This window comes from Haliotis rubra, unplaced genomic scaffold (assembly GCF_003918875.1).
Source record: "Haliotis rubra isolate DU_JTF1 unplaced genomic scaffold, ASM391887v1 Scf32, whole genome shotgun sequence".
Lineage (NCBI taxonomy): Eukaryota > Metazoa > Mollusca > Gastropoda > Lepetellida > Haliotidae > Haliotis > Haliotis rubra.
Genome location: NW_025766991.1, coordinates 2,201,563 through 2,222,220, shown reverse-complemented (window position 1 = coordinate 2,222,220; position 20,658 = coordinate 2,201,563). Strand labels below are relative to the sequence as shown.

The following is a 20,658-nucleotide window of genomic DNA, read 5'->3' as shown; positions in this document are numbered from 1 at the left end:
TAGGGCAAGCCCATAAGTGTCATGGGGTTGTTGGGTGGCCTAGTGGTTAAAGCGTTACCATGTCAGATCAAAGATCCCGGTTCGAGTCCCAAAACTTATTCTTTGTCTGCAGCCCAGTTTTGGGGTCTTGGAAAGTGATTTTGCTAGAGGCATCAGGTAATTTTAGATGAGATTCAATGTCCTGGAAAATGAGCTAATCTGATACCCAGCAATTTGTTTTTTGTTGGAGTGTATTGCTGCTTTGAACATTGTCACTTTCCACAATACATTCAAAGGAGTAGCCTGCCCTTTATTGTGAAAAGGAGTTGCTCTTACACTCATTATGTGAATGAAAGGCCTTTGCTGTGATCATGGCTGTTCGTTGACTTTGAATCATGTCTTTAATAATAAGGTTAACTTAATATAGTGGACAATTGATATTCAGCCAACATGAACAAACTGGCCTTCCATGTGCATCGATCTTGACCTTGCTATAGTGTCACACACTGACAGAGGTGTTGATGTGTTTGTTTCACAGTTTGTCCTGTAATTTTTACAGTACTTGAACCCACATTTTATTATGTAGTTTGAAATGTGTTATTGTCTGATGACCCCCCAGTGACCAGCAGTTGACCTTGCCTACCTTCATGTCCTTTGTGCTGTGTTCATCACAACAACGCTGGCAGTGTTAGGCCAATCCGTTTATCAGAACACCGGACAGGATACCTCGTTTCTACATTAGGTTATCTGAATATTGGCAACTGTAATAGTGTTTAACCAGCCACCGACCCTGAGGCAGATAGGACTTAGATTCTTGTGTGTCTTCTCTTGTAGAGATAAGAGAAAGATGTTCAGAGATCTGTCGCTACCATCAAGGAAGCCATAGATTTTATTATCTCAAGTTTATTGGATTCTTAGAGCCTTTTGGTCGATGTTATCATTACATTTTAGCAATATAGGACAATGAAGAAAGGTTTATTGGTTGTGTGGTACTTTATGGGAAAAAGACCACTTCAAGCAATCTGACTTTAGCCACTGTCCTGAAACGGAGTCTTAAACATTCTGTTAGTCAAAGAAGCTCTGCTGATGATAGTCCACAATATACAGTCAAATCCCGATGAGTTGAATGCCGGTGTCTCGAATATTATATAACTCGAAGTACCTGTCCACAATATACATGGAAATATATAATAAATATACTGCACATGATGTTTAAGGCTGTGTTCTGACCAGACACTGACTGTTTAAGTAAGATTTGACATTAGTGCTTTCAAATTTGAAAAGTTGTAATTTTGAAATTATGTTTCTTTGTTGGTCAGAGGATTTATTACTTGGTCCCCAGCGAATCTGATCCCTTTTGACATTGTGGCAATTCTGTAAAAATACTGCAAATGATTTTAGGGCTTTTCTGAAAAGCTGCTGTTTAAGAGTATTTTTTCATGCTTGTAATTTTGAACAGGTAGTGTTTCTGGGCAGATTAAGCAAGTCCAGATTGGCTGGTGCTGGAAGCGTGGTTGTCGTGTGTGTGACATACTCGGAACACAGTTTGGGGTGCGTAAGCTGACCATGTCAACACACTGTGTTTGATGTGGAGTGTGAGGTGTCGCAGTTCGTACCTCACTGGTCTGCTAATCTTAACCTTGCACTTCATGAATTCACTGTGGACTACAGGTATATTAGAGGACATGTCATTTAGGGCTGGAACGATTCACCGATACATCGCGATACATTTAATTTTGATACAGCTATCGTATCGTCGACTGGTGTATCGATACAAAACAATACACAACTTTTTTTCAAAACAGTATTATGTTAAACATGTTAAAGTATTTATTTAGAGAAAAATATGCAAGTTTTAAAAGTTTACAACTTACGTTAAACTAGATGTCTGTCCAGTAATATTCGGCCACTACCGGCCATTCATTTTAAATCTTAGTACTGTGTCATTCTTTCCAGGTGTATGTATTAGTCTTATCTCTGTAATAGTTGTGTCCTGTGAGCTTTATCTGGTACATGCTTTCAGGAAGTTAAGCCCTTGTTTATAAGTCAGATGTTACTACTGCCTTGGCTTTACTGAAGAAATCCAAAGCTTCAGATTATGATATGAAAATTATCTTTCATCATGATGAGAATCCTTAAGTCTGCACAGTGCTACATTTTTAATGTTATCAGAGTCCTGTATACATTTCACGTCAGTTCGTTTTTGGTTTTAACTTTGCATTAACGTTTCTGTTTATTGTTTGTATATCTAATGCATCTTGATGGCGGGTAAATTTTCTAATTAGGTAGTTCTCTCTGATCTTAGCTTTAATGAAATACGTCGACAGACTGACAAGATGGTTTGGGTGTTGCTGTTGGAATTACACAGTTTGCTAGTGTGTCCTGTAGGTGATACTTCAGCAGAGGGTTTTAAGTAAGGAGTGGTGGTGGAGTATGTTCAGAGCTTAGCTGTCTTAACCAGCTAAGAATAGCTGACTCATAGCGATGTTGTTGGTAGCTGGTTTAGTTTAGACCGAATCACGTTCAACAAGTCAGTGACCGTGATTAAATGTTAAACACTTAAAATAGAAACTGCGAGTATGTATTCCTGCTGGAAGCTGTTAAGACCATCCATTACTGTAGTAGGGCATTTTAGGAATTTTGCCTAATTATTTATATTTGTGATGTTTTTTATGATGATTTTGAATAAAACGATTAGCAGACTAATTCCAGAACGTTAAAAATACTGAAAATGACAGTGTTAAAGCCTCAAATTGTAGTATTCCACTTCATTATGAACCTGCTGAAGTCAGTGCTTTATACAGCTTGTATGTAACTGTGTCATCCAGTTGCAACAAAGAAGGCTGCTTTGATTTTTATCAGTTGTTATAGTTTTTATGTACCCAGTCACTGAAACATGTAAAACATCACTCCAGCACTAACTGTTCCTGAGTAGGTACAGCATTCTAATGTTTAGTGTGTATCACTATCTCTGTCTCATAAAGCACACTTCTAGCCATAAAATGATTTATGCTGAGTCATGGTGTTCAAGGTGATCTGCCCTGATACAGCTGATGGCAATTTCTGAGACAGAAACTAATTTTGATATATATAATTCACCACTAGATCCCATAAACAGATTAACACCTGGCTTGTGTTGCCCTTAATGATGTTACAGTTTTTGACTGTTGTTTGATGGGAGCAATAGCCAGCTCAGCACAATATGCAAGTGGTGCCGAGTACAAGCATATATGCTGATGCTGCTTAACCAAGATAGGAAGGAGCAAGATTCTTGTAGCAGAGCCAAGGATGTGGGCAACCAGAGAGTAGGGTTTCATCGAGATGTCATCAGCATGTGCTGGTAGGCACTGCTACAACCATACACATATCTTTACTTACAAGTCTGTTTGGGTTAGCTCACCTGAGCAAAGGTTAGGACATTCGTGGTGTGAAGTTGCTTCATCTGATAGCCAGGTTGTGCCTACTTCTAGGAAATATGTGGATTTGTCTTGGAGTAGACAGCTTGGAGTAACAGGTGCCTTCCTGTTCTCAGTGTTGTTACCTCTGTGCCATGTTTTTACCCCTAACCACTAGTTTAAAGTCACAGTTGGTCAGCATTTTTCTGTACTCATTTGGGGCGGTGGGGTAGCCTAGTGGTTAAAGCGTTGGCTCGTCATGCCAAAGACCCGGTTCGATTCCCCACATGGCACAATGTGGGAAGCCCATTTCTGGTGTCCCCTGCCATGATATTGCTGGAATGTTGCTAAAAGCGGTGTAAAACTAAACTCAGTCAGTCTGTACTCAATTAGGAGAGTGTTTTTGTCACACAGTAAAATGTATAGTCATTTTACCTGTGACAAATGACAATAAAGCCTTTCTATGAAGTAATCACCTTTTGAAAAGAAAGTTACTGGCAAATATGAATTACTATTTGACTATCAGTCTGTGTTCTAGAAAATTAAGTGGTCTGAAATCCTGTGTATTGTTTGGAAAAATATAGTATTGAAATATTGATATATATTTTGGGCATTTTTGCCCATTGTGTAGTTGCTTATTTGACACACTCTTTTTGTTGTGACCAAAAATGGAAATATAGTGTTGGTAGAAGTGTCTGCTCCAGATATGTGCATATGGTATAGTTTCTTCAGTATTATAACCACATGGCTTGGTCTCAACCTTCCTCCCAGAGCCCACAGATTTGTATGTCTGTTAGTTTGTAGTTTTTCAGATCTGTAAATACAGAGGTAATTTTTCTCTTAGGACTAATATGTATAGTACATGATACAGTGATAAGTTTTTCTTCACAGTCCCACAATGCTTGCTTATCTTAATAAGAGACATTGATAAATTGTTATCATTCTCCTGAAGCTTTTTCTCAGTATGGTATACCAGTATCACTGCTTCAAGCCAGTTGTTTTTTTACCTGCAGCTAATCCCTTTGAAATCTGTAATATCAATACTTTATTGACTGTTTAATGGTAATCCGATTAAAGTGCACTGTGAAATGTCTCCGGAAGCATCGAAGCAAACCAAATTAATGATCACTCAAAGAATGGTTGATCTGTTTTGTAAAGCAAACTTGATATGATGAAGTTGATGTTCAGATATTTGTTCATTAGCTATTCTTAAGAAAGAGTCTGTGAGGTATGGCATTGTATGAACAATGTTCAAACAGATCGGTGACCAGATGGCAAGTTAACATTGGTGTCAGAAGCCTTTGGATGCAATATTGATGAGGATGTTAGACACACACTTTCTGTATCCTTCTCCCTAACTTGTTTATAGACTGAGCAAAGTGTAGAAGATCCCAGTACGGCAGGTTAGCTCAGAGGATCAACTGATGAAAGTTTAATGGGCACAAAATACCTCTGGCTGGGTCAATCTATGCAAACGTTTAAGAGTTCAGTGTTCCAGAGGATAGTTTTTGATAGCCTTGAGTGCAGAGTAGATCTACAGCTGTTGGAGCTGGGTTAACTGAGATAGTGTTGTTGGCCGTTTCATGGAGGACATTGTGGTTTGATTTATGTGTTTGACAGGATTTTCTTATAACTTAAGATAGAATAAATGGAGGGATCTAGATTGTTTGTGTTAGGTGATTTGTTGCTTGTAAGCTGTTCTTAAATTGATACAGTTTTATTTATACACTGAGGTAAAGTGTTGCCCAATATCATGTCTGGACTGCTAGATAAACTATTGCATATGCATGTAGAAAAGTTATAATTTATTTGTATGAGCTTGTTTGGTGTTAAAGGAAAAGTTAGTGATGATATTTGGAAGTTTCTTTTTAGCAGGATCTTGAATATTGAAAAGTGTGCTTAAGAATTGTTTATACTGATATATGGGCTTAAATGTAGGTGATGAAATTCTTGCAAATGAAGATTTTGAGTGGACATTTGTGTTTTGAATATGCTGAAAATTTTCTTGGTAGAAATGTTAGTTGGATATCGTTAGAAAACTATTTCAGAAAGGTAATAGGAATTACAATGCAACAGTAGACATGGCCACCTTGCTGTGGTGCTACTCCCATCTGGAACTGCCATTTGGAGTATTGACACATAGTTGTCTAGGTATGATGCTACTCACTGCCTATTGCGGAGCTAGTATCAAAACAAGGTTGTTCCTGAACTGTATTTTCCCTTCTGTCGAGCCCTTACCATAATGCTAAAGCCCTTATTGAAACAAGTGTAGATTTTTTCATAGATTCATCTCACTGGGACTCCTTTCAATTTAGCTGGAGTTGTTTGTTTCTGTCAAAATTATCTATTTTCAGATGCTTTTTTCAAGGTCATCTAGCTATGTGCTGCTACATACCCATTGCCTAGGTGCAGTTATTTCGAGTTATTCTCATAACACAGCAGTAAACAGTAAATGCTGTTAATCTGCTCAGCCCAGTGTGCAGTGATTAGTCAGTCACAAGGAATAACAAAGGGTAATGAAATGCAGACTCCGCAGTAAACAGTTCCTAGCATTGAACCTGGTGTAGGAGCCCAGTTGTGCTAGTATACATCTATCATGGTGGCTTCACTTCACTAAGTAGGTAGATTCAGGATCCTCTTAAGTGTTTTTCCGGATTTGATGTAATATTGCTAAAAGCTGTGCTGATTTGCTCATCATTCACTCCACATGCTCCAACTGAGGCATTGTTGTGAGGCGACTAACGGGATGGGGTGGTCAGGCTCGCTGACTTGGTTGACACATGTCATCGGTTCCCAATTGCGCAGATCGATGCTCCTGCTGTTGATCACTGGATTGTCTGGTCCAGATTCGATTATTTACAGACCGCCGCCATATAGCTGGAATATTGCTGAGTGCGGGGTAAAACTAAACTCACTCACTCACCCAAGTGAGGCACTCGGTGTGAGGCTATTTGAGTATTGCAGATTGTGTTCTGGTCGTAACATGGTCTCCTAGCAAGGGTATGAATCGCGTCGTGCAGCTATGCTGCAGTTTTAGTCCTTCCATTTGGAGTAATGGTGGTTACTTAACTACACTGTCAACACCTAAAGCAAACAGAGCCACCTAGTGGTACTAATCTGGCGACACTCGAGCATTGTTGCCCTGGACGGATGCTTATGTTTGTGTGCAATCTCATCACAGTCAATTTACACATTGATTTCCATGTTTGTAGGCTACTGCTATATTTATTCCTGTCTTGGCCTTGTGGGTGCCCTAGCCCCATGACCCTCCCAAGGGGACATGTCCCCCATATCAGCATAGTATCAAATAAATAGGCTGACAGTGAACCGCAATCTACAGCCAGGAAAATCTTGATCTGTGCTAGTACCCATAGCTTCACATATACAATTACAAGATATGTATTGTGCATTTCTGTGCAGAAATATCAACAGTAATCAATGTACTAAATATAAATATGCATAATAAGTCAGCATAACAATCATTGGCATGATACATATATTCAGAGTAGGTGAATATAGGTTTATGATAGCCACGCCCATTAAGTTGCTGAAGCTTGTATGCCCTCTGTTGATATTGATTTTGAATTATGTGCAGCCCATTCTGGCTGCAAATTGGTAAATTAGCCATTGCAAATGGCTATTTGTATACAGAGAGGGAATGAAATGTGTTTTATTGTCAGCATTGGTTCTCTCTCTGTATGCAGTGACCTACAAAGGGAGTTTTGATGGGGCTAAATGATTCCTGTAATGTTAGAGGTAGCAGCATTTAACACGTGTAAGACTTCTCATAAATTTGTTAAATCATTTGACATCTCATAGGATTCACAGCCATGTTCAGTTGATATTTAAATCCAAAATTCAAAAATGCTGATTTAAGCTTATAAATGGGGTGGGTATTGCAGAGAATTTTCTTATTGCGATATATTGCTATGCAAAAGCATATATTGTATATTTATTGCAATATATTCCAAGATGGTTTTTTAAACAAAAGCTACTTATAATTGAGTTAAAGCTTGATTTATAAAAAAACCACAACAAAATCACTATGCTTCATTAACCTTAATAAAAACTTTTAATGATTACAAAGTAAAAATGTAAATAATATTTGGCACAAATGAAACGATGGAAAAACTTAACAATCCAGTTAAATGTAATTTTCACCACGATCATTCCCACCACCCTTGCCATAATTTCCACTATCATCAAGATTTCTGAGTGTTATGAAGTTTTCCGAATTCATGTCAAAATACCAGTTTTCGATCACCGTATCGCAATACGTATCGTTTTCATGTGTGAAGCGGTAAATACCGGTAAACCGGTTATATTGCGCAGCCCTACTTATAAATAAGATGATTTTTGTTGTGTTTCTTACAGCTTAACATTTCAGTCAACATTTGGCATATGAAATTTCGGTTAATACAAAGTTCATATTCTACCATTCTGATAGATGTGATGATCAGCTTTGCTCACTGTTACCATATGGGGATAATGTGTCAGGTCAGTTGAGCCGTGTTCATCCCTGATGTTGACATTATTGCCCTAACACCGTCATCTGTCAGTGTCCTAATGCCTCGACCACACAATCTCTTTACCATGGACAGGCCGATTTTCTGCCCATAATGGAACAGCTTAGCCTATGATACGGGCTTCTTTGACAGTGAGTGATGCTGTAGCAGGTCAAAGAAGAGCCCAACAGTGAGGAATACAATGCATTTAGAATCAGAAGCTCTTGGACACTGCCTGCTAAGACTGGCACCAAGTCTCTTGGGAGTTGATGTTGCCTAAGTGTTGTGGAGTGCAGGGTTTTGTTGCTAGGTTGGCTGTGTTTGGTGGGGCTTGGAGATGAGGGAGGTGTCAATTATGGCGGGAAAATAATGGCACTTACATGCCATAATACTTTTATTAGGCTGTAGCAATTAGTCAGGTTGTTTGTGCCAAGAAGATATTTTCATTCTGGTTCTATCAATATAGGAGAAATAGTGTTGAGAGTATTTGACGAGAGTTTTGGAAAAGCTGACATTCTCCATTGATGTTTGTCTGATGTGTGCTACATCTGATGTTTGTGTGTGATGCTGATAATAAATATGATGCTTGCAGGTTATTTGAGTCCTATGTTAATGTCTGTGTAGTTTACATTAGGGATATAGATTAGGCACACAGCATGTACAAGAGGAAAAATGAACTGGCTACATCACAGTGCAATAAATCAGATATTTTCTAGGGCAGACAGTCTGACAGATTATAGGACACTTTCAATTTCCTTGCACAACACTTTCAAAAGCTCCATGATTAGAAATGCTGATAGTTTTAGTTTTGGACAGGGAAACTGATATATATATTCAGCCTGACATGTTACTAAGTTACATAAATATTTGACCATGTGCCCAGATGTGTAGCAAGTGAGGCAGTGATTGTATCAGTAAATCTGTAGTGATGAGCCATGTTCCAAGGTGCAGGAATAGATGTACATCTGGCCTGGGAGCAATTAGAGTATTTCCGTGTTAGTCTGTGTTTGGGAATGGAATATCACATTCCAAGTCTAAAGGAACCGTTCTGCATCGTCAGAAATGAGTGCAATCTGTAGCCTCTCCATGTCGAAGGTAGTCCAACATGAAGGTTGAAGAGAAGGTAGTCCAACATGAAGGTTGAAGAGCTGTGTGCTTCCCCCTCCTGTTTGTGGGGAACACATTTCCTACCTCACACTGATGGGGGCTTGCTGCTTCACTGGATCCCAGCCGCATGACTCTATATATAGACTGTGAGGTAGGGAGATAGGCAGGCAGGCAGGCAGGCAACTGTCACGACTACCTGGAGGAGGTACACAGGCCTTGCCTTCAGCAGGAATGTCTTCATTGGCCCAACTCACCTTGAAAACTTCCACCTCCTCATAAACACGAATAAACATTAAACTTTCATTACTGGGAAACGAGTCAGTTGGGAGATCGTTATCAGCAGGTAATGGTAGCTTTGGGTGTAGGAAATGAAGTTGTGATAATGTTGGCCTGACCTTGGATATCATTTAGGCCACATGTAACCAACTGAAGCTATTATGTTTGGGTGAAAAAAAAGAAGTTGACTTGCTGGATTTCTTGTATGTTTATTAATTATTTACAGGTTTTGATCAAAGGGTCTGAACAAAGGCTCAGGTGTTTCTTTATTGAGAATTAAGTGCAGTTCACTTGCTGTATGTAAATATTGTTTTGGAATTAACCAGTAGTGGCTTGATAAAGACCAGCTTAACAAGTGGGTTGTACTTAGGGATGATTGTGCTTTTTGGCTGAAACATTTTCCCAATTTTGAGTGATTGACATAACTATGATTCAGGTAGTAGCCACTGTAACAAATATAAGACACATGATTTGAAAGACAGGCAAGTTTGAATGGAGATCATGTGAATACATGAAATTGATGCAAATGCTGAAGAATAAAGGGTGGAAGCGTAGTGTTGGTAGTGGTTTGTCAGCGTGGTCTGAGGCTAGAGGCCTTGAAACCAAGGTTGTGACAGGCTTTTTTGTGTGTGTACTGAGGGACAGTAAGGTTATGTGAGACAGGGTGTTTGGTCCAAGCTGTATGTTTTGTCTGCTGGTACTGTTGGTCCAAAAAGTCGTTGTTCCCATGTTATTTGTTTTTGTCTGCAGCTACTGAGGGACAGTAAGAATGAAATGAAGCAGGGTGTTTGGTCCCATGGTATTTGTTTTGTCTGCAGCTACTGAGAGACAGTAAGAATGAAATGAAGCAGGGTGTTTGGTCTCATGTTATTTGTTTTGTCTGCTGGTATGGAGAGACAGTAAGAATGAAATGAAGCAGGGTGTTAGGTCCTCAGGCAGGTGGGGGTGCAAATCTGTTTGTTAGTTTAACAACACTTGGTCAGAATGGATTTGGCGGTGAACTAGCTAGATTTTGCTGATAGTGTATAACAGGAAGTACTGTTAACAAATGAAACTAGGTTGATAAGACATGGCATTGGTGTGTTGTAATACTGCAAATGTTGGTTCTGGAAGTGCATCATCTAAGCTAGTGTCGGGTACAGACATACATTAACTACAGGCAGCGTCCATGTTGAACATGCAGTCAACTAGGACAAGAATCAAATGGGCGAGATCGTGGATCGATGTGAGATTGTCACAGCTGTGTGTTCAGAACAGACAATTGATTGGTATATGTGTCAGACAGCAGGTACTTACATCAATATCGCTACAACTGTCCTTACTCTTTATGATGTTGCATCAGGCACGATTCAGTCATACTGTGGCATGTTTGGATAATATTTTGCATTTTATTGAATGCATAAATAATTAAGATGTAACAGTTAGTGTTGGGAATTGGTTAAAATCTCATAATTGATGATTGATTCATTACTACCGATCAATCATCGAAAATAATTGGTTAGCGTCATTTATGAAATTTGTTAATGCACATAAATATAAGGAAAAAAACGTAGTTCTTTGGGGTTTTTGGGGCAAAATTTCACATCTTTAAAGAATGACTAGAATGTTAGGAACATAAATTTCTTGGAATCTTTAAGATAAATTCAATCATGACTTGAAACAAGCTTGTAGTGCTTACGAAATGTAACAGACAAAACCAACCATGTGAAAAATATTGTTAATGAAAACAAGTGTTCCAGAATTGTTTGTGTTCGATTATGAGAAATTATGATCGTTTGCTTGGTTGTTTAGTCACTACGACCAATCTTCGATTATTTCAATTAATCAGACCACCACTAGTAACAGTAGACTAACCACTTCAGCAGTTTAGTTAAAGTTTTCAAAAGCTTAAAAATGAGTGTTTACAGTCTGTTATGACAAGTAGTTCATTTATGGGTCACGTTTTGTAGATTACCATTCTGTCCAAAAAATCTTTCCATCTAACAGTTTTTCTTATTTTTTTTACTCAGATATTTTTATCAAAAATAGAATTGTTGATAGACCTGTACTGGTCTATGACAGGCCATCTTCCATGTTTTACTAAGTTATATTACAGAAGTTTTTGTTGAAACTGTCCCAGGTTGATAGTTATATGTAACGGACTAAGTTATATGGACTTTGGTCTTCAGGTTGGTTTTTCAGCCATTTTCTTGAAGAAATGTCACAGATTCTTGCCAGCATGTTAGCAAATACTCCAAGCCTATCCACTCCAACAAGTGATTTCTAAGTTTCTGGTAACCTTTAGAGTAGACAGGTTGTTAAGTGACGTTTGAGTAGAGGTAAATAGTGACGACAGCTGCTGGACACAGGGAGCTGGTTAGTCAGTGTGATTGATGTGTGAGGCAGGGAACATCTTAATGCGAGCTATCATCAATATGCCCCAGGCTGGCCATGAGATGCTGACATGTAATACTACATGATATGTCTGGGTGTAAGTCTCCTATGATGAGTGCAAAGACTCATCCCATGTTCTGTCAGACTGACCATGTCAAGGCTGTGATTAGTATTGACATGAGATATGGTGTATGTCCTTGTCTTGTTAACTGTAGGTTATGAACGGTCTTGTTCATGATGATGTGATTCAGTGTCATGATCCATTTCTGTGACGGGCAGTGGGGTAGCCTAGTGGTTAAAGCGTTCGCTCGTCACACCGAAAAGCAGGGTTCGATTCCCCACATGGGTACCATGAAGCCCATTTCTGGTGTCCCCTGCCATGATATTGCTGGAATATTGCTAAAAGGGGCATAAAACCAAGCTCACTCACTTACTCATTGCTGGCTTTTGTATTTAAGTCCAAACAGGCATGTATTATTACTGCAAACTACACCTCTTCTGTCAAGGGCTGATACGAGTCCATATATAGATAAACTTTGTAGATAGTGTCATTTATAAAGTACACATGAACATCTGTTTTAGAATTGGTCATAACAGTGACCATGTTGATTTGCATAATGTCATCGTATCCTTGTTGCATAGATTGATGCTCATGATGTCAATCACTGGATTGCTTTTCCAGGCTAGTTATGTATAAACTGCAGTCATCATGGCCATAAGGCTGGAAACTAAGTTATTAAGTTTCTGCAAGTCATGTAAGGTCATAGCAATGTTCTGCCATTATACAAGGGTGGTCTCTATGTCGGATACTTTCATACAGTGTTGTGTGGACTGTGATTCTGTAAGCCATGTATGATCACAGCAACATGCTGCTATTCTGTCAGGTGAAACACTGGGCCCAGTTATCAGGCTCCACTAGATTGCAGGTCCTGTTGGAGGAATGTCAACAGGATTACATCTCGGGAAATGTTTGTCAGATGATGTCAGTTCAAGTAGAATATCGCGTGAACTCTACACAGATACTTCTATATGAAGAAACCAGGTCATCTAGGGAAATAAACGTTCTATGGTTATCTATAGACTGGCTATTTCTTACAGTGTGAGGGTCTTCTCTCTGATAGGTAATGTTAATAATTTTGATAACAAAATGTTTGTAAAGTGTACGATTTGCATGAGATACTTAAAAATGCTGGAGTCTCATTTAGATGGTTTATCGTCAGTTAGTTTAAAATTGTTACATGATGAGGATAGCTGGTTACTGATGTGAGTGCATTCAGTTTAGCTTTATGCCACTTTTAGCAATATTCCAGCAATGTCACAAAAGGTCACATTGTACCCATGTGGGGATTCGAACCCAAGTTTTTGGCATGACGAATGAACTCACTCCCAATGCCACCAGTTACTTATAGGAAAGTGAGTTTAGTTTTACGCCACACACAGCAATATTCCAGCTATATGGCGGCGGTCTGTAAATAATCGAGTCTGGACCAGACAATCCAGTGATCAACAGTAGGAGCATCGATCTGCCCACCCGATCCCGTTAGTCGCCTCTTACGACAAGCATGGGTTCATTCTAACCCGGACCTTCATGGGTCACTTATGGGAAGAGAAGAGTGACTTATGATTCTGATGATGATTCTGATGATGAATATTTTTTAATAGTGTGAATTAAGAGTGATTATAATTTTCTTGATTATTGTTGATGTCCTTGATTATGATGATGATTTATTCTCAATTTTTTCTTCTGTTTTCAGACTTTCACAGCATGGTGCAACTCCCACTTGCGGAAAGCAGGAACGAATATAGAAAACATAGAGGAGGACTTTCGAAATGGTTTAAAACTTATGTTATTATTAGAAGTAATCTCCGGGGAGCAGTTACCTAAACCAGACCGAGGAAAGATGAGATTCCACAAAATAGCCAATGTGAACAAAGCTTTGGACTACATTGCCAGCAAAGGTGTTAAGTTGGTCTCAATAGGAGCTGAAGGTAAGTTTGTCCAGATGTCACATAGATAGAACAGCAGTATGTTGCCCCTGTCATGAGTGACAGTGGTGCCTTCAGTGCCCAACTAAACCATTGTTCAAAATTTAGGATGAACTTCACTCATCCTTGTGATCAGTTTTGTTTTGTTTCTCATTAATTTTATTTCTCGTTAACTTTATAAGTCATGAAACCTTTAATGAGGCCAGGATCACCTTAATTTTGAACACTGAACATTTTTGACTTTTCCTTAATCTGGGGAATATTACTTTCATGGTATCTTTCACCTTCCATGGTTCAGATTGTTTTGGGATCATCATAATTAACCTCGGGTTGTCTGATAACCCGCCATTTCTGAGCAATGTGGGTTCTTGTCATCTCTTATTTAACCTTGACCTTGCTCTGTACATCATGTTGAGATAACGGGGTAAATAGGTGTTCAGTAACCCTGCTTGTCACAAGAACCAAATAATTGATGCTGATGAGAGTGTTTCTCCTAACTTGTCATTGGACCCGATGGGATTAACTTGTTGCTCATGATATCAATCTGTATCAGACTTTTATGCTGGTATAGGCAGAGGATTGTTGATTCGGATGTAAAACAAACATACACTCCCTGATTCCTCCAGTGTAATAATGATAGTACTGACTTTGTATTAGTCTCTTGGGATGATGGCTTTACCAATTCTACCATATTTTAAATACATTTTGCACAAATGTCAACAATAAGACCATTGATATCAATAGGCTGGGCTTGGTTTGAACATGTATCATGTTGACGGAAAAGATTGTGATATCTGATGTATTGATTATCAGACAAGTTATGATTTTGATATCAGGAATTCACTGTACTGTTCACTGATGTTATCTGTAACACAGTGTTGTCCAACAACACGTATCAGATATCAACATGTACTCAAGATATTACACTGGGCATGCAGTAAGCACTAATATTGAACACAAGGGTCTGTTCCATGCATCATAGATCAGTTGTCTGTAGCATAGTGTTGCAATATTGTGGGGTTGTTCGGATAGCCTTGGAATGCATTAACAATATTCTTAGTAGCTAGTACATATAGCAACTACTTCATGGTGGCCTTGTATGGTGGTGGTGGTGGAATTGGGTTTAACGTCGTGCTTGAGAATATTTTGCTCATATGACGACGTGCATGCGTGTGTATGTGTATGTGCGGCTGCTTGTACTAGCCCAGACTGAAGCTGGTTTTATAGTGCTAGCCCACTGAGATACCATGCCGCAGTGAAGCATGAATACCCCACTCAGACACATTATACTGACTCCGACCCGACCAGTCCTTGTTTTACCCATTAATGCCGAGCGCCAGGCAGGGACCAACAAGTACAATATTTTACCGTGTTTTGGTATGATGCGATCGGGGATCGAACCCGCGACCTTCCGCACTCCGGGCGGACGCTCCAACCACTACACCACGGAGGCGGTCCCTTGTATGGTAAATCAGTGTTTTATGTCATGAGCAACCATCAATTCCAGCTGGCTCTTTAGAAACAAGACTGGCCAGGTTCACACTGAAGTCACCTGTATTAAGACAAGCATGGTGATTAGATGGCCACAATGCCTTGTAGCATTTACTGGACTTCGGTGGATGGGAAGCAGTTCTTCTGACAGATTAAATGTTTCATCATTCTCTGATTAACCCTAAGATACTTCCTGAAAGTCTTATTTCATTTCGTAATCAGCTTTGATATGGCAAGGATAGGGTCAGGTTAGGGATAATGTTCTGTTAGGGTTAAGGTTAAGAATATAGGTAACATAAGGCTCAGGAAAGAAGGAGGTTAGGTTTAAGGATAATGCAGGGATAGACGTAGAATAGGGCTGGGTTACGATGGGGTTAAAAATAGATGTGGCAATGAGATTAAGGGTTGGGTTAGGGAGAATGTTTGGGATTGAGGTGGAATAGGGTAGGGAATGAAGTACACAGAAGATTAAGGATAGAGGTATGATTTTGCTAACTGTGAGGTAGTTAAAAATAAGAAGACACCCAAAATTGATCTCGCAGTATCAATGACACTTGTAACCACTTGTGTAATGAGGATATAATGACTGCAAAATGGACTCTCGACTTTAGTGGACAGAGGTTACGGGAATTGTGTAGATCACAGGAAGGAATAAGTTCATTGTGCAGTGTTGCATGTTCTCTTCCCTGTTTTATAAATAGTGGTGATAGATGTATATTTTCAGTGTGTGAACAGGGAAGAAAGCATGTCCAACCGTTGTCACCCAACACATTAACAGATACACGAACAATGACACACCAGGATAAGTGTATTTTTACTTCTTTCGCTCTTGTTCATGGCCCGTTATGATTAGGCTTTATGTTGGTAATGGAAAGCAGGGATTGGAATAGGCAGGGGCCATGGTTTATTTTGCACATTAGAATAAAAAATGGCCCATTTAAATTTTGAAGTTTACTATTGATACAAGGGCAGTGGCCCATTTTAAATTCAGAAAATGGTTAAGAATCCTGAAAATGGCCCATTGTCAAAGTTCTCAATCCCCATCCCTAGGGCAGAATGCAGGAGGGAAAGGTCCCTGGGTTTGTGGTTTAATGTCACACTCAGCAATATTCCAACTATATGGAAGCAACCTGTAGATAATCGTGTCTACATCAGACGATCCAGTCATCAACGGCATGAGCATCAATCTACTCAGTTGGGATAAGATGACACGTGTCAGCCAAGTTAGCGAGCCTGACCACCCGGTCCGTTAGTTGCTAATTTTAACAAAGTTACTGATGACCAATTCTAACTTGGATCTTTACGGGCCTCACTGGGTTTGTGGTGCAGATGGTTTTGTACTGTAAGGTATCTGAATAACCATGTCAGTTCCAGAACCTATGAATAGTATGATACAGCCTCCCACATGGCAGTGAAAACAGTTGAGTCCTCATCTGGTAATCAAAGCACAGGGGACATATTTTAAATCATGTGGTGGTTCAGAATGAATATTTTCCAGATTTGTTGAGGGTAAAATGGCAGAAAAGCCAGTGCATGATTATTCTTTTGGCCTGAAACAAATTTGTTAGGACGATATTGTTGAAACATCATTTTTAGGTTTGACATTATGCCTTTTGTCCATTAAGTTATGCTTTCCTAGGGCCAAATAAATTTTTTTTATTGTGGTTCCGATTACATCTCTTTAAAATTTAGGGTAGGTAGGTCGGAATTTTTTTACATATCTTTTTTAGAAGTAAAGTACAAACTAATAACACATTTATCCAATCAAGCTTGCGGCCATCATATCGACTTTCTCTATCAGAATGACATATCTGTTGGTGCTGGGAAAAACAATGGTATCTGAAAACTTATTTTATTCATTCCGCTTAAAAAAAATAGGGTCGGCACCAGAATTCAAGGGTCGGTCGGGTAATCAGAACCACAACATTTTTTTTTTAGGTCTAGTCTACAACAGTAACCTCCAAGGCTAAAATCGACACAAGTAAATATTTGGCATACACTGCTGTCCATAGCTAACCAATGGGTATATTTGATCCTTTGAACAATTCTGTGTTACCATGGTTACAGTAACTATGACTTATTGGACATTTAGTCATTTGAGCCTGAGAAAGTGCATAAGTTCTTACACTGAAAACAGTACAGCACTTGTTCTTTTCATTCAAGATGAGGCTATTTGAAGTGAGATAGAAAATCAACTAAGATTCCATAGAACTTTTATTATCACAATTAAGATCAGACATTGTATAATTACACGGTGCGAGTTATTTGTGTGTCAGAAAACTAAAGTGTACGAACAGTTGATGTAAATGAAAGCTTCTTTACAATACTTACTGATGGACTAAGTACAACACTGACAGGACTTCAGATCTGATCAAACCACTTAACCCAGCATATGTTGTACTTGCGGCAGCTCACACACAGGTCAAGTTGGGGTATTGTTTACAGGCTTCACTTACATATTGTAGTTAAAACAGGGAAACCAGGAAATAGTGATGTTTTCATTCAACTCATTGTTAGGGTGACCTTTCGAGCACCTAAACTGAAGCTGTGGAGTTGTTACTGATGAAATTGTACAGGAAGCATTAATGCTAGTTATTTTTTTCGTTGGAAATAATAATTTGACAAAATACAAAAATAAAATCCACCCAGCTGTAAATGGGTACCTCGTAAGGATGGGAATGCCACAATAACTAGGTGCGCCTAGTGGCTGCAAGAGTTGTATGCTCCCCAGGGAGTTGAGATTGACAATACGATGTGCCGTTGAGATTGACATCGAGTGAACAAGGGAAAAACAAAGCGCCTTTGAGCAGCTGAGCTGAGCTTGATATCGGCGCTATACAAATGTATGTATGTATGTATGTATGTATGTATGTATGTATGTATGTATGTATGTATGTATGTATGTATGTATGTATGTATGTATGTATGTATGTATGTATGTATGTATGTGTGTGTGTGTGTGTATGTATGTATGTATGTATGTATGTATGTATGTATGTATGTATGTATGTATGTATGTATGTATGTAAATTGTAACAACCAAACAATGTTGTTTGAGAAATTTTCTTGTTTTCTTGCCTTTATACAAGTATAACAATTTTGAACCAATATTTTAGTGAGTGAGAGTTTGGGTTTTACGCTGTTTTTAGCAATGTTCCAGCAAAATCACGGCGGGGGACACCAGAAATGGGCTTCACACATTATATCCATGTGGGGAATCAAACCCAAGGTCTTCAGCATGACGAGCAGACTCATATTTTAGTATCATAATGAGATCTTATTTTGTACGTTATGGCATAATATACACTTACTGCAAGGATATTTGTAATAGTCTGCAAGTGCTTCAAGTGTTGTCTGTATTGTGTTGCATGAGTTATTGAGCCTCTCAAGACTGGAGATCTCCTGTTGTCAGCCTTGACCTACATCTGCAATACTGTAGAATGCCTGGTCAAACTGGAATGTACCGTGACAGTGTTGAGGCCGCTCTCAATCCCATTAGCTCTTAGTCACAACCAGTCTGGAAACAATTAAACAATAGTCTTGCTAGCTTGATACAAGTAGCCCATACGTGCCTGAATTTAGGTGTACAAAACCTATTAAACTACATGTCCTGGTTGTGTTTGCAAGCTGCTCTCAGAGAGACATTCTTTGGGACTTCTTGGCAGGTGTTAGCAGTTGGAAGAGAACAGTTGTGTCTCTCTAATTTGTATGCATATATTTGAGTTTCCTAATAGTGATCTGTTACTTTTTCTATAGATGACCTAGTGCTTCATGTTAATTGTTTGTTTGAGTGAGTTTGGTTGTACACCACTTCAAGCAATGTTCCAGCAATATCATAGGGGTGTCTTTGGCATGACGAGCGAACACCTCAACCACTAGGCTACCCCATTGCCCCTGTTAATTGTTTAAATTTTACATGGTTAATGGGCCATCCAATCAGAGTATTTTGGTCCAACACTCGGATGTTTTCAATTCCTGAATTGTCACTGTTAAATGAAGTAATAAAGAAAAATATTCATGGTCACAACATGGACAATGGCTCCATGACGCTGTGACTCATCTGTGATAGAAAAGTGCTGGTGACCTTTGCTTCCATCCCTCCTCCCTGAGTCTCCCCCATCTTCCCGTCTGCTACGAGTTGTCACCTCCTGTTTTCAAGAAGTACTCAAATCAATAAAGGTCTGCATATTGTAGCAATATTGGGCTATAAAATCCCTTGTCTTGCTGCCTCTGTTGCTTTGTCAAGGAAACTGTAATCGTGTTGTCTATATTTATGTCTCACAATTACTAGAAGTGTAGGAACGTGGTATTCTAAAGGCACGGTGGAGTGATTTAAGTGAAAAACATTCCTTCACCATGTTGATAGTTTTATCTATAGTACTATTATTTTTCCAGCTCCCCAAATCTTGATAAGGACTCCTTGGATTTTTATCTTTAATTTTAGACAGTGATTAGTGACATGATTGAGTTACAGAACATATTTCAGTTCACACGTGTTGAGGAAATATAACTCAGATTTGGTTTTAAAATAGTATATATCAATCTTTAGCTATTGTTGATCATACGGGTGGCATAAATTCATTTAATAAATATTTCCTCTTCCTGCTATCATCAGATATGTTGGGGGGGGGGGGGTTTAGCTGAAGTGTTCACTATCGTGCAAAGGCTCGGGTTCAATCCCCCACATGGGTGCAATGTGTGAAGCCCATTTCTGGTGTTCCCCTACATGATATTGGAATATTGCTAAAAGTGGCATAAAACTAAACTAATCCACACACATGTTGTTGCTATTGGACCTAAGTGAGGCAGATTTAATAATGTTGATCTATAAGCTTATTGCAAGAGAGAAAATCTTCATACCTTATATGGAATCATTATATAATGAAACCTTATTGAGCTGGATGGTTCAGTCCTTGTGAAATCAACTGTATTAGTAAATTTCCTGGTTAATGAATCATGGGTGTTGAATAATGGTGTTGTAAATACACTGTTTGAATGTGAGATCAGCACTGAGATTCTTCAAGATCTTCTGTGCCCGTTTTAATGCTCCCATCCCATGAAGATCCAGGTTAGAATTGGTCTTTGACAACACATGCTGGAGGCGACTGGGATCGGGTGGTCAGGCTCGTTGACTTGAGTTAAGGCATGTCATTGTATCCTTATTGCGTAGATCACTGGATTGTCTGGTCCAGGCTCCATTATTTACAGGGGTGGTGGGGTAGCCTAATGGTTAAAGCATCCACTCGTCATGCCGAAGACCCGGGGTTCGATTCCCCACATGGGCACAATGTGGTAAACCCATTTCTGGTAAGCCCATTTCTGGTGTCCCCTGCCGCAATATTGTTGGAATATTGCTAAAAGTGGCGTAAAACCATACTCACTCACTTACTCGACTATTTACAAATAGCGGTCATATTGCTGGAGAATTTGGTGAGTGTAGCAATAAACAAGAAACAAACAATAAATATTCTACTTTCAACATTAGGGTTATGACAAGGACATTGACTTTCTTGCCTAGTTTTGAACATTATGTATGATGGAAATCA

The 20,658-nt window shown here is 39.1% G+C and overlaps 1 protein-coding gene across 1 annotated transcript in view; it reads left to right on the top strand.

Annotated features, from left to right (window-relative positions):
* The window catches only part of LOC124283692 (alpha-actinin, sarcomeric-like), a 47,607-nt gene that overhangs the window by 4,073 nt on the left and 22,876 nt on the right, over nt 1-20,658 (top strand). Inside the window, 1 exon segment of the mRNA XM_046719698.1 lies at nt 13,390-13,624. Coding sequence (XP_046575654.1) covers nt 13,390-13,624 — 235 coding nt within the window.